The sequence below is a fragment of the Berghia stephanieae genome, chromosome 12 (assembly GCF_034508935.2).
Source record: "Berghia stephanieae isolate SIO BIC M18660-M18661 chromosome 12, UCSD_Bste_1.3, whole genome shotgun sequence".
Classification (NCBI taxonomy): domain Eukaryota; kingdom Metazoa; phylum Mollusca; class Gastropoda; order Nudibranchia; family Aeolidiidae; genus Berghia; species Berghia stephanieae.
The window spans coordinates 8107619-8120118 of NC_088371.1; the positions used below are offsets into that span (position 1 = coordinate 8107619).

At 38.8% G+C, this 12500-nt stretch overlaps 1 protein-coding gene across 3 annotated transcripts in view; it reads left to right on the plus strand.

Moving 5' to 3' along the window:
- Positions 1-12500, plus strand: part of LOC144958312 (uncharacterized) — a 48750-nt gene that overhangs the window by 6382 nt on the left and 29868 nt on the right. The window contains exon 1 of one of the 3 annotated variants that reach the window (XM_078890208.1): positions 7517-7947. The exons of the other annotated variants lie outside the window; for them this stretch is intronic. Coding sequence (XP_078746334.1) covers positions 7927-7947 — 21 coding nt within the window. The 5' untranslated portion in view covers positions 7517-7926. Of the gene's footprint in view, positions 1-7516; positions 7948-12500 lie in introns of those variants that run through there. 3 annotated transcript variants of the gene reach the window in all.

The window sequence follows — 12500 nt, forward strand, 5'->3', positions numbered from 1 at the left end:
CTGTTGGAAGTGGGATCGTTCATTCTTGAACCGTTAAAGACCGCTACACGATGAAAACCGTGGTCTACAGGAGTAAAACACACGGAGTAGTCACACTCATTTCAAATTGTAACCTAATTAGAGAAGAGGGGTGATGCCTTCTTTATTTGCTCACCGTACTTCATTGTTACTTCGATAATTTAATAAAATTTGAAATTTATCCCTATTAACGGAGATAATGGCATCGCCCAAGGCGTTGATCGAGTTGTTCGTGGCGTTGATACACACACGCAACTCCTACCCCCCCTCCCCCCCCCCCCCCCCCCCCACACACACACACATTAGAGGGCAGCGAGCATTGAAGAGTAAGAGAGAGACGTGAAGTTATAATAAGAGGGGGTGGATGAGGTAATAAGAGGGTCGATGGTGACTTTTCGCCAGATCTAACAAACTCAGCTACCCATTCATTGCTGAGTAGACAGGGATTCAGAAAAAACTCGACTGCACCCGGGATCGATCTCTGGCCCTTTGCGTATAGAGTGCTCTATCAACTGAGCTATCGGGGTCCCCAAATATTCTATTGGACTTTTTTAAAATTCAGACGTTATAACTGGGTTTTTTGGAAGGAAGAAACTAATGAAACTCATATTATTTGATTAGTAAAAACACCAAACGAAATTTTAATATTATTGTATTATTTTAAATGACAACACTGCGATAGAAAGGAGTGGTGACAAGAGATGGACAAAAGAAAACAAAAAATCGGATTTGCTACTTGCTAGGTTCGACACACACACACACACACACACACACACACACACACACAAACACACACATCTTTAGTAGTCACATACATTTCAAACAATAACCCATTAGAGAAGAGGGGTCATGCCTTCACCATAGATCATTGTCATTGCGATCATTATGGTGTAGTAAATTTTGAAATTTACCCCGTATAATGGAATCGTCCAAGGCGTTCGCCTCCTGTTCCCCCCCATCTCACACACGAAAGGGCGGTTTGCGGAGTGGAGGTTGGTGGTCGTCTGCCTGTATGGTCGTCTGTGTCGTTTAGTGTATGGCAAAGGGGGGTGGGTGCGATTAATTAAGTGGGATGGGTGGTGATTGGTGGAAGATAGGCAACCGAAGGCAACGAATCGCTGGGGAAGTAGTAGGCTATGGCGCGAGACCGACGGTGATCAGACCGGTCTTCAGCGCGGCACTAGTTGAAAGGTGATAAGAAGTGAGGACCGCCGCCGGTCTTCACTATGGGACCGATCCCCGGTTCACAGCTAAAAGACCGTAGGACCGGTCCGGTCCAATAGGACCGGTCCTCAGCGCGGCACTAATTTTTAACCGCCCATATGTCCTCTACATAATATATGGAGAACGCCCACTTCGGTGGAGACTTTTTCTGAACTTTTCCCTTTATTTTACACATCGTGAACGAGATTGGGAAATCCGTTCACGACACGTTAAAGGTTACACATCGTCTGTGCTGTGATGGGAACAAATAACCACTATGTGTCTATAGCGCTGGTGGTAGGGCCTCAGTGGGTACTCTACTGTGTGTCAAATACCCCCCCCCTCCCCATCATGGTAAGGATGCAGTGGCCTTTAGTAATAGAGCAGGCGGTAGGGACTCAGTGGCTAATATTATTGATAGGATGGTGGCTAATAGAACTGGGGGTAGTAGAGACTCATTGGCTAATACTGATAGAGCTGATGGTAAGGTCTCAGTGGACAATAGAGCTGGTAACAGGGACTCAGTGGCTAATAGGGCTGGTGGTAAGGACTCAGTGGCTAATAGAGCTGGTAGTAGGGACTCAGTGGACAATAGGGCTGGTGGTAGGGACTCAGTGGACAATAGGGCTGGTGGTAGGGTCTCAGTGGACAATAGAGCTGGTAACAGGGACTCAGTGGCTAATCGGGCTGGTGGTAAGGACTCAGTGGCTAATAGAGCTGGTAGTAGGGACTCAGTGGACAATAGGGCTGGTGGTAGGGACTCAGTGGACAATAGGGCTGGTGGCAGGGACTCAGTCGCTAATAGAGCTGGTAGTAGGGACTCAGTGGACAATAGGGCTGGTGGTAAGGACTCAGTGGACAATAGAGCTGGTGGTAAGGACTCAGTGGCTAATAGAGCTGGTGGTAGGTAAATAACTAAGTATTTGTTGCAATTCAATATTCTTTATTGATCAACAATACAGAAACAGGCTTAACTTAATATAGTACCTGTAAATAAACCCAAATATAATAGAACAGTTAGAATATCCTCTAGTAGGGACTCATTGGCTAATAGAGCTGATGATAAGGATCCAGTGGCTAATAATAGGGCTGGCTGTAGGGGCTCAGTGGACAATACCTGTGGTGGGGACCAGTCGCAGTGACTAATACTGTCATGGCAGTTTTTTTTGCATTGCTTGCGGCCGCGTTGCTGGCCGCAAAAAAAAAAAAAAAAAAAATGGCAAAAAAAAATCCCTGATTTGCATTGCGGCCGCAAACTTTGCAATTTTTGCACAAAAAAAAAAAAAAAAACATAAAATAAATAAATTTTAAAATATTTAGTGGGGACCAGTGATGACAATCTGGGATTTTAGGATTTCTTCATAAATGTTCCGTTGTTTTTGTCATGTCAAACATTTTCTATGCCTTCTATAATTTTTGACACCTCTGCCCAGTTGCATGAATTTTGGCGACAATCCCTTATTTATGACGTTAGTCTAGACACACTGGCGTCAAATGTAAAAAGTAGCACAAGACGCATGGTGGCCATAGATGAGAAGATGATCGAAAGGGAAAGGGATGGAGCAAATGGGTGTAGTGTAAATATTTGTGTACTTTTTAGCTGTAGCATGATAGTACATTTGACGATTTTATAAGTTTTATAAGCGTCTTTTTAAAATTTTTCTTCTTTTTAATTTTATTTTTGTTTGATTGTTCTGAATTTGTTAATAGAATTCATTACAACTTGTGTCTAATTATAACACAATTTAAAAAATAAATTAAAAAATCAATTCACAAAGTATTCTTGCATTCTCTCTCTCGCTTTCTCATGTCCATATTTGTCTCTCAGCCACCCTTCCTCTATCTTCATATTGTGTTTATAGATATTTGGTAATAGAGAGATATATGTACATAATAGTAAGTTAGGCTGATCGATTTAAGAAATGATTGTTTAAATTTATAGGCTAATTTAAATTTGCTCTATAGATGGAATATGTTTTGCAATTGATTAAAGATAGATGTAATAGCACTGGAGATCAGAACTAAGCAGTCAACCTATAAGTCACAACTGGCAGTGAATACATTTTATTATGAAAAAAAAAAATTATCTCACGTCTACAGTCCGCTTAAAACAAACCCTCATCTGAGCTAGGAAATATTTCACCTTAAAGGAGAACCTGTAGTCAAAAATCCATTTTTCATCACAGTGCCAATATTGGTATTCCCCTGTTATTTCAGGTGGTAGGAGGTCAAATTTGATGATTAAACACACACACACACACATACACACACAAAAAAAGAAAAAAGCTAAAAACAAATGTGTGGCTATGTGGTCTTATGGTATGACAGACGCTTTCGGATCGGAAGGTCCTGGGTTCGAACCTCGCTCAGCGCATAGTTGAGTCCTTGGAAAAGGCTCTTTACTCACATTCTCTCAACATACTCAGGTGTAAAAGGAGTACCCGGCTGTTAACAGTATTGTCTTTGTCAAAAAAATTGTAATATCGCATAACAAGCGTTGCTGTTGACCAGGGCCCCCTTGTAAAGCACTTTGAGCACATTTAGTGGATATTGCGCTATATAAAAAGCTCAATATATTTAAATGTCTTCAATGACACAGACAATATAGGCTAAAATGAGACCAACCCCACCCACCCCACAAAAAAATAATTTCCGACACTGATGCACAGAAAACCAACGAAATCTTCCAAATTTACACACAATGTTCCCTACAAGAGCTACATCACAATGGAAAGGCTTAGCAAGACTTGAAAAATATACTTAAAGAATTGTTTTTCGATTACGATTGAAAATTTGGCATGGAACGACAAGAAAAAATCCAATTTAAAAATTCATAAAACTAATAAAACTACTAAATTTTAGTTTAGCCCAAAACCAAATCCATCATGATGCAATACCCATCATACGAAAGATTCTGACCAAATTTGGTATACAATCTGATGGGAAACAATCCAGCTATGAATGTCAGAAAATCGAAAATGATATTTTGAGAAAAAAACAAAATGTCTTTATTAATTTGATAAACAAGCTAATTTTGCAGACAACGTCCATCAAAATTTCAAAGTATAATCAATATGGAACAAGAGAATAGTCAAATTTTGTAAATTGATCAATTTCTGAAAAAAAAAATTGTCTAGAAAGAAATGCTGTACAATATTTTTTAATTTCGGCTGAAATTGTGGTGCGGATCGACAGGAAAAAAAATTAATTTTTAAAATTAAAAAAACTTCTAAATTTTTATTTACCCCAAAATGTTTCCATCATGATGCAAAACACATCATAAAAAAGATTCTGAATAAATTTGAAAATAATCTAAAGGAAAATGACATATATGGTTCTTAGAAAATCAGAAAATGACACAAAACAGAAATTTGAGAAAACCCTTATTTGACATAAGCTGATCCATAAAATTTTCTAAATAATGACTATCATAGGACAAGAAAACACAAAAATTGTGTAGATTGATCTGTCTAAAAAATGTATAAATGATTCGCTAACCCATTCCCTAAGAAAATAAATGCTGAAAAATTTTAACACTATTAAGGTCAAATATGATTTATATCTTACGAATTCATCACTGTAATCAAAAAAACTAATATGATATGACGCACTACCCTCATGTTTTTATTTTTTAAAATGCTGCTTGTGAGATAAGTATCTAATCAATTTGAACTACAAAATCAAATCTATTTGAGACCAAAAAAAAACAGGTAAATGGCGAAAATAGATTTAGCTCCAAATCAAACGCAATTTGCTTTCGCAAACTCCCAGAAAATTTTATTTCTTTCGGCTCAATACAGGAAAATTCAACACCACTCGTTTGCAACCACTTTGTCTGATGTTCCACAAAGACGGTTGATCTTGCTCTGGTTTGAAAAATGGAAATAGAAAAGAGGCATTTCGTTAGCAATTTTTGGAAAGGTCTATACAATCAAAATCATTGTCATAAATTGAATTTGTCAAAGACATACCAATTTTTTTTTAATGGCCATCATTCTCACCATCACCAACACAGTTGAAATTTCATTGGCTTTACCATACAGGACAAAACTCTTGACAACAAACTATCATTTAGATTAACGAGCATTTATACTCAAGCATGCAAATCTCGAAATCACGGAAATCTCAAACTTGGTACAATTCCCAGTTTTAATCCCTTTATTTCGTTCATATAGTGGACACTCCCTTGCGATCTGTTGAATTTTTTCCCCCACTAATTGATTGTGTTGAACTGACAGAGAAAAGGAAATTGCAGTCTCACTATCGACTCTCTACAGAGTTCATAATAATGGGGAGTTATCATTATAATTATAATACGAATTTTATCAAGACCACCCACATCTACCTCCCTCAAATCCTGTGTAAAATACTCAAATTGGAAAACTAAAAAACATGGAAATCTCGAACAAACAGGCATGGTCCCGACTTGTTCGAAATTCCCATGCTCGAGCGTACTGTATTGATCACCAATAACAGAGATGCCAACCTTGCCTTTTGAAAACCCATATTTTCAAGACCAAAAACCTGTATTTACTGCGTCGTGCAGAAATCGATATCAACCCGAAAAGGTCGAATCGGACTTCGTTAACTCGTATTCGAAAAAGGGCAGTGAATTACTTATAGTTATATAGCAGTAGGCTGGGCAAGATTCGCAAAATTCAGTATCGATAATGAAAGCTCTTCTGCATGAAAACACTTTTCATGTTGTGATCGTAATTTCGTGGATTTTTCACTTCAACCAAATCCCGTATTTTTCATGATAAAACCGTGTGTCCGTACTTCGGAAGAAAAACCGTACAGAACACGGGAAACCTGTACTGGTTGGCATCTCTGCAATAAAGATGTAATCTAATGAAGATTTCAAAACATTACTAACCAGTTTCAAAAAGTGCATGCAGATACTCTGCTCTGCTGGCACAGATGATGGTTTGCTGATTAATAAGATTGCCACAACACATCTTGAGCCAGCTATCTTTCTTGATTGTCAGGACACCAGTACCGTCAACTGGACTCTTTCATGTTAGCTGTCAATGAAAAAAAAAAAAAAAATTAAATTCACTGCAGTGAAAATGGCACATACCAATGTCATTGTTTAAGTTAATAATAATAATATATAATAATAATAATAATAATAATAATAATTAATAATAATAATAATAATAAAATAATAATAATAAAAATAAATAAATACATTTGTTAAAAAAGTAATGGTTAAAATGATATCGTTTTTCATTACAGTATCTTATATCATTGTCATTATCATCATGAGGCATCTCAATTTCATTCCAAAGTTCCAAAAATTGTGTCACCGCTTCCACTGCTGCTGAAAACTGCCCAGTTGTTACAGTTACAATTACAATGAAATGCACACAGTTACACTTACACAGTATTAGAAGTAAAATCAACGAAGGATTAATCCATAAAGATCACATTGGAATGTAGAACACATGGCACACGTGACAGTCGGCAAGGCGTGTTGTTATTACAATACAATTACATTCTCATTCATTCATCTCATTCTCATTCATTCATCTATCTCATACTCATATCGCCATCGGCATTGCTCGATATACACTTCACTGTCCTGAGTCCGTCCGAGCCCATTTAAAAACAAAAAGAAGAAAAGTCAAATTCTTACCTCTACAGAATCCTGACGAATAAAAATGGCATCAGTCTCAGTCTGCAATTGGTTAACTGCATTTTTGCAATTGTTGATAAGATGAAAAAGTGCTTGGAAATCAAGAGTCACAATCATTGACAATCGAACAAAACAATCATGGCTTCGCGGTTGGCGCCACGGTCGACCGGATGTGACCTTTGACACGACCGGGGGTCACAAGACCCAAGGATAATCCCGGCGGAGAATAAGAAAAAAGGGTTATTTTCCGCCCGGCGGAAAATACTCACTCCCTTAGACGTACTACTTGCTACACACATTTTCTTTTTGAAGGCCACCCGTCAGAGGGCTCGTAATTTAATCACTGAAAACGCAGCAAAATTATTACCACATATAAAAGTTAAAAGCATAACTAATGGTATCAACTAGTATAATTTATAGACACCTAGTGAAGGGACAGAAACACACCCCTCGGACAGTCGATTGAATGTAAACAAAATGGCAGTTGGTGCCACATTGTGGGTTCGTGCTAAACTTATTTAATTAACCACGTATTACCATCAGCGACATCTATAGAGATATGAAGTCCTAGGTCAAGATCCGAATGTTTGTGTGTGTGTGTGTGTGTGTGTGTGTGTGTGTGTGTGTGTGCGTGTGTGTTTATTCTCAAGTCTTCGTGTAAAAATCGTTCCTGGCCTTCGTTCTAACACTGCCTCCTGTTTCACCCTTAGCCTACCTGCATTGACCATTCACAATTAATTTACTCGTAATATTATCTACACGCTTATACTTCTATACCTGAAGCACCACATCTTATTTCACCCATCTTACACACGTCATCGGGTTTTATTGTGTAGTGTGTGACGTATACGCGTGTATGTTTTTCTTCTAAAAAAATATCTAGAAACGTTGATTAGTAGATGAGGAAATTTGTGCCGCAGCTGTCATATTTTAAAAATATTTTTTTGATTCTGTAACTTTGTTACTCACTACTATTACTATTAGATTAGAAGAAATCATCTTTAAACTTGTGCCAAAAACAAAGAAAAGGATTATATTTCTGCAGTTACTTTGTTGACCACGGAAGAATGCCGTCATTTAAACGCAGGGTGAGTTGTTTTTTTGTTGTTTTGTTTTTGAAATAGTCCTTCTGACCCATTTTTGTTAGCTGGACTGCCTTGGTACTTGAAAATTTTAAAATTCGTTATTTTTAAGAGATGACAAGTAGACTTTATATTGTTAACTTATATCATCATCATCAACATTGTCCGGCTATGTGGCTTGTGGATCGGAAGGTCCTGGGTTCAAGCCTCGCTCGGCGCATAGTTAACTTCTTGGAAAAGGCTCTTTACTCACATTCTCTCACCGTGTAAAATGAAAACCTGGCCGTTGACAGTGTTGTCTCTGTCGGAAAAAAAATGTGTAAAATCGCCTAACACTAACACAGGCGTCATGTCTGTTTTACATGTTACATGTTGCTACTGTTGGTTAGGGACCCTTTGTAAAGCGCTTTGCTTTGGGCACGTTTAGTGGATCTTGAGCTATATAAAATCACAAGCTCAAGTTACACCATTAATACCATGATCTCATGATCGTCAGGGGGGTGGGGGGGGGGGGGGGGGTGCACGTACGGGATGCAGAGCTCCTGTATTCTCTATGGATCTCACCCACCACTTTCCGCCATATCATTAAGGGCGGTTTTCTGCCGCGCCACGACCGATCCGGCATGTCAAGTGTTAATTATGTGTCTTCCACTTCCACGTGTGTATCCTTTCGGTGGACTTGTATAGCTCCAGGGGCGTGGCTATATTGGTTGATATTTGGTGCCTGGCACCGTTCCATCTTTTAAAAATGGATTACAGCATTAAAAAAAAAATAAAACTGAGAAATAGTAAGTACCGCCTCATACTTATTTGAGTAAGTCTTTTCTGTATATTTTTGTTCTTTCTTTTGTATTTACAGATATAGCATGTTTTAAGTCATTTTCTTCTTATTCTGGTACCACCTTATATTGTAAGCACGCCACGCCACTGTATAGCTCGGTGGCGTCCATCTCCTCTCTGATCTAAAAGTCACCAATTTACCCTCACGAAGATTAAATAACAACTTCAAAATTCTTAAAATTAAGCAGGCTGCTACCAGACTTTCAATTTCACCGTTTGAATGACTTTGAGGTGCTCATGAATGTTTGAAATTGGATTCAGTAGTCTGATGTCACGCCGCCCGGAAACGGTGCCATCTTGGTTCTAAACAAAGAAAATCATTACTTTTTATTCTTCATGCTGGCTAGAACTTTTCATATGCCTTGTGATCAGAATGTGTAAAAGTCAAAACATGATCATATTTATTGTGCGGCTATGTGGTCTTGTGGTATGACACTCGCTTTCGGATCGGAAGGTCCTGGGTTCGAGCCTCGCTCGGCGCATAGTTGAGTCCTTGGAGAAGGCTCTTTACACACATTCTCTCACCGTACTCAGGTGTAAGATGAGTACCTGGCCGTTAACAGCGTTGTCTCTGTCCGAAAAAAAACCCTGTAATATGGCCTAACAGGCGTCATGTCCCGTCCTACTTGTTAATGTTGCTGTTGCCCAGGGATCCCTTGTAAAGGGCATTGAGCACGTTTAGTGGATATTGCGCTATATAAAAGCTCAATGTTTTTTTCCCTCTGGATACGCTTTTTTTCTCGCCGGAGAAATATTACATACGGGCGTCCGCCATTGTTCCGATAGTTTAGAGCCAGTGTTACTAAGTTACCATGCGTCATTAGGAAGGAAGTGACGTTAGGACTGTTGAAGAGTATTAGATAGAGACGAGTTTAATTGTTGTAGTTCGTTTGTTTGTTTTTGGGGGTTTTATGGCGCTTGCAACACATTAAGGTCATATCAGCGCCAGTAAAAAGGAAGAAATGGGATAGTAAAAAGTTTTAGAACTACAATTAAAGCACCCAAGAAAAGGTAAGACAAAGGGGAATTTGTTCAATTAGGAAACAGATGTAGATTCCAAGAGCACACCATCAAAGTACTTAGTCTGAGATCACCTAAAAGTCTCATCCAGACACAAGCACAGGTCCCCACCAAGAGGAACACACTCAAATGTTAACAAATCATATATAAAATGTAAATAAAACATAATACAGTACATAACAGAGAGATGATTTACTAGGGAAAAAAATATAATCTCCCAAAACATTAACTATACATTTGACTGTTTCCCTCTCAGCCAAGGACCCAGACCAACGTCAGGACAGAACCAAGCAATCTCACTCCAAGACAAAGACAGAAAGCAATTGGAAAACAGATAAGAGGGGATGGAAGATAAAGCAAGTACCTCCCTGCCCACTTTGTCGTAGTTCTACCATTTTTTTCGTAGTCGTTGGCAGGTCTGCTTTGGAGTCACGGAGACGAAGTTTATCGCGGTGTCTATCGCCTATAATAACGGATTGATTACTACCCTTTGGATTGGACGTGCACACTTGTAGTTGTAGTCAAGTCTATGGCAGAGTACTTTTCGCCGGATCCAACAGACCCATCTACACAATATTTGCTGTGTAGACAGGAGGTCAGAAAAGAAAATCTTGACCTCCTTCAGACTAGATCGATCTCCGTCGTTTTGTGAACTTTGCGTGTGAAGCGAGTGAGTACTCTACCAACTAAACTATCGATTTGCCTCTTAAACCTTAGTATTGGAAGAAGTAAAGCCCCCCCCCCCCCCCCCCCTTTAAAAGAACGAAAGAAAAAGAAGACTTCGGTGCCTTTAATCATCGGGGGGGGGGGGGGGGGGGGGGGGATTAGCGGTTGGCTGTTGCCAAATGTATTCAGCCTTTTTTGACATTATCCTGCAGTAGTGTGGAGCCCGGGGCAGGTCAAAACCAAGTAATCTCATTCCAAGACAAAGACAGAAGACAAATTGGTAATTAGAGGGATAGAAGACTCAGTTCAGTAAGTACCTCCCTGCCCACTATGGGAGATCAGGAACCCTACTCAGATATTGATCTTCCAAATGGCTTCTACAAACAATGATAAATTTCATTCTTGGCTAAAAAACTCACAACATTGCCTTCCGGATGTATAAAGGTCCAACACACGAAAATATGTGTAGCCTTTTACGTTTATAGTCTGCTTTAATACTGTTTAGTGAGAATTACTCATAATCATGGATGGCAAAATAGACAAAAAAGAAACAACCCAATTATAAAGACCTGAGTGACGTCATCTTCGTTCTATCTATAGATAGTATGTGCTTGGCTAAGAAGCTCATAACATTGCCATCCGGAAGTATAACGGACCAACACACAAAACTGTGTGTATCCATGAACGTTTATAGTCAGGTTAATACAGTTCAGTGAGCATTTCTCAAAAACGCGGATGGCAAAAAACAATAACAAAGACCTGAGTGACGTCATCTTCGTTCTATCTATACCACTTGGTCTGTGGTGAGTTATCTCATGTGGGGGCTTAACCTAACTTTGTTTTTGAAGGACAATCAATATCCTGCGTTGGTTTGTTGAGAGAGTTCAGTTACCATTACAACAATAAGCCCGCCGTATAGATAGAATGTAGATGACGTCATTCAGGCCTTTGTTGTTGTTTTTTTTTGTGAGTAATTCTCACTAAACTGTATTAACCAGACTATAAACGTTTAAGGTTACACATAGTATTGTGTGTTGGTCCGTTATACTTTCGGATGGCAATGTTGTGAACTCCTTAGCCAAGCGCGTACTATCTGTAGCATAGGCATGACCCTTGACCTTAACCTCTTTTCTGCCGTGCTCTGGAAGAAATCCCATATTTAAAAATTTGGCCAGAAAACTCGTCCTTCAAATATTGATCTATTTAAACAACCCTTATCTTGGCAATTTTTTTTTAAAATTATAAAATAACAACAATAACGACCTTGTAAATCATCTCTCTGTTTTGCACTGTTATTTTTATTTTTTTTATTTTGAACATGTGATTTGTAAACATTTGAGTATATTCCTCTTTGTTGGACCATGTGTTGGTGTTTGGGTGATCTCAAACAATGTACACAGATAATGTGCTCTTGGAACCTACATCTGTTCCGTATTTGAACCATTCCCCTTGTTTTACTTTTTCCTCCAGTCCTTTTTATTGTACATCTGGAATATGATCACTATCCAATTTGCTTCCATTTTGCTGGCGTTGATATGACCTAAATGTGTTGCATGCGCCGTAAAACTTTTAGAAACAAACAAACAAACAAATTCAATAAATACAGACAGTACTCGCACGTCGGTATTAACATTGTTTTCAAGGGAGGTAACTCAATCATTTTAGACGTCTGACTTATTCATCATATATATATGGATGGATAACGTCCCTTTGTTTTTTACATGGGATCAAGGACAACTATACTGTATAGTATAGTAATCCTTGCATGGGATTTAAAATCCCGCATACTCTCTCTCTCTCTCTGTCTCTCTCTCTCTCTCTCTCTCTCTCTCTCTCTCTCTCCTCTCTCTCTCTCTGTGTCCATGTAGACGAAAACGGCCCAAGTTCCCTCATGTTGGGGTTTAATCGATTACTTCTGTATAGATAGTATGCGTTTGGCTAAGAAACTCTCGACATTGCCATCCGGAAGTATAAAGGACCAACACACAAAACTATGTGTAACCATTAATTTTTATAGTCTATTATTATGTGAG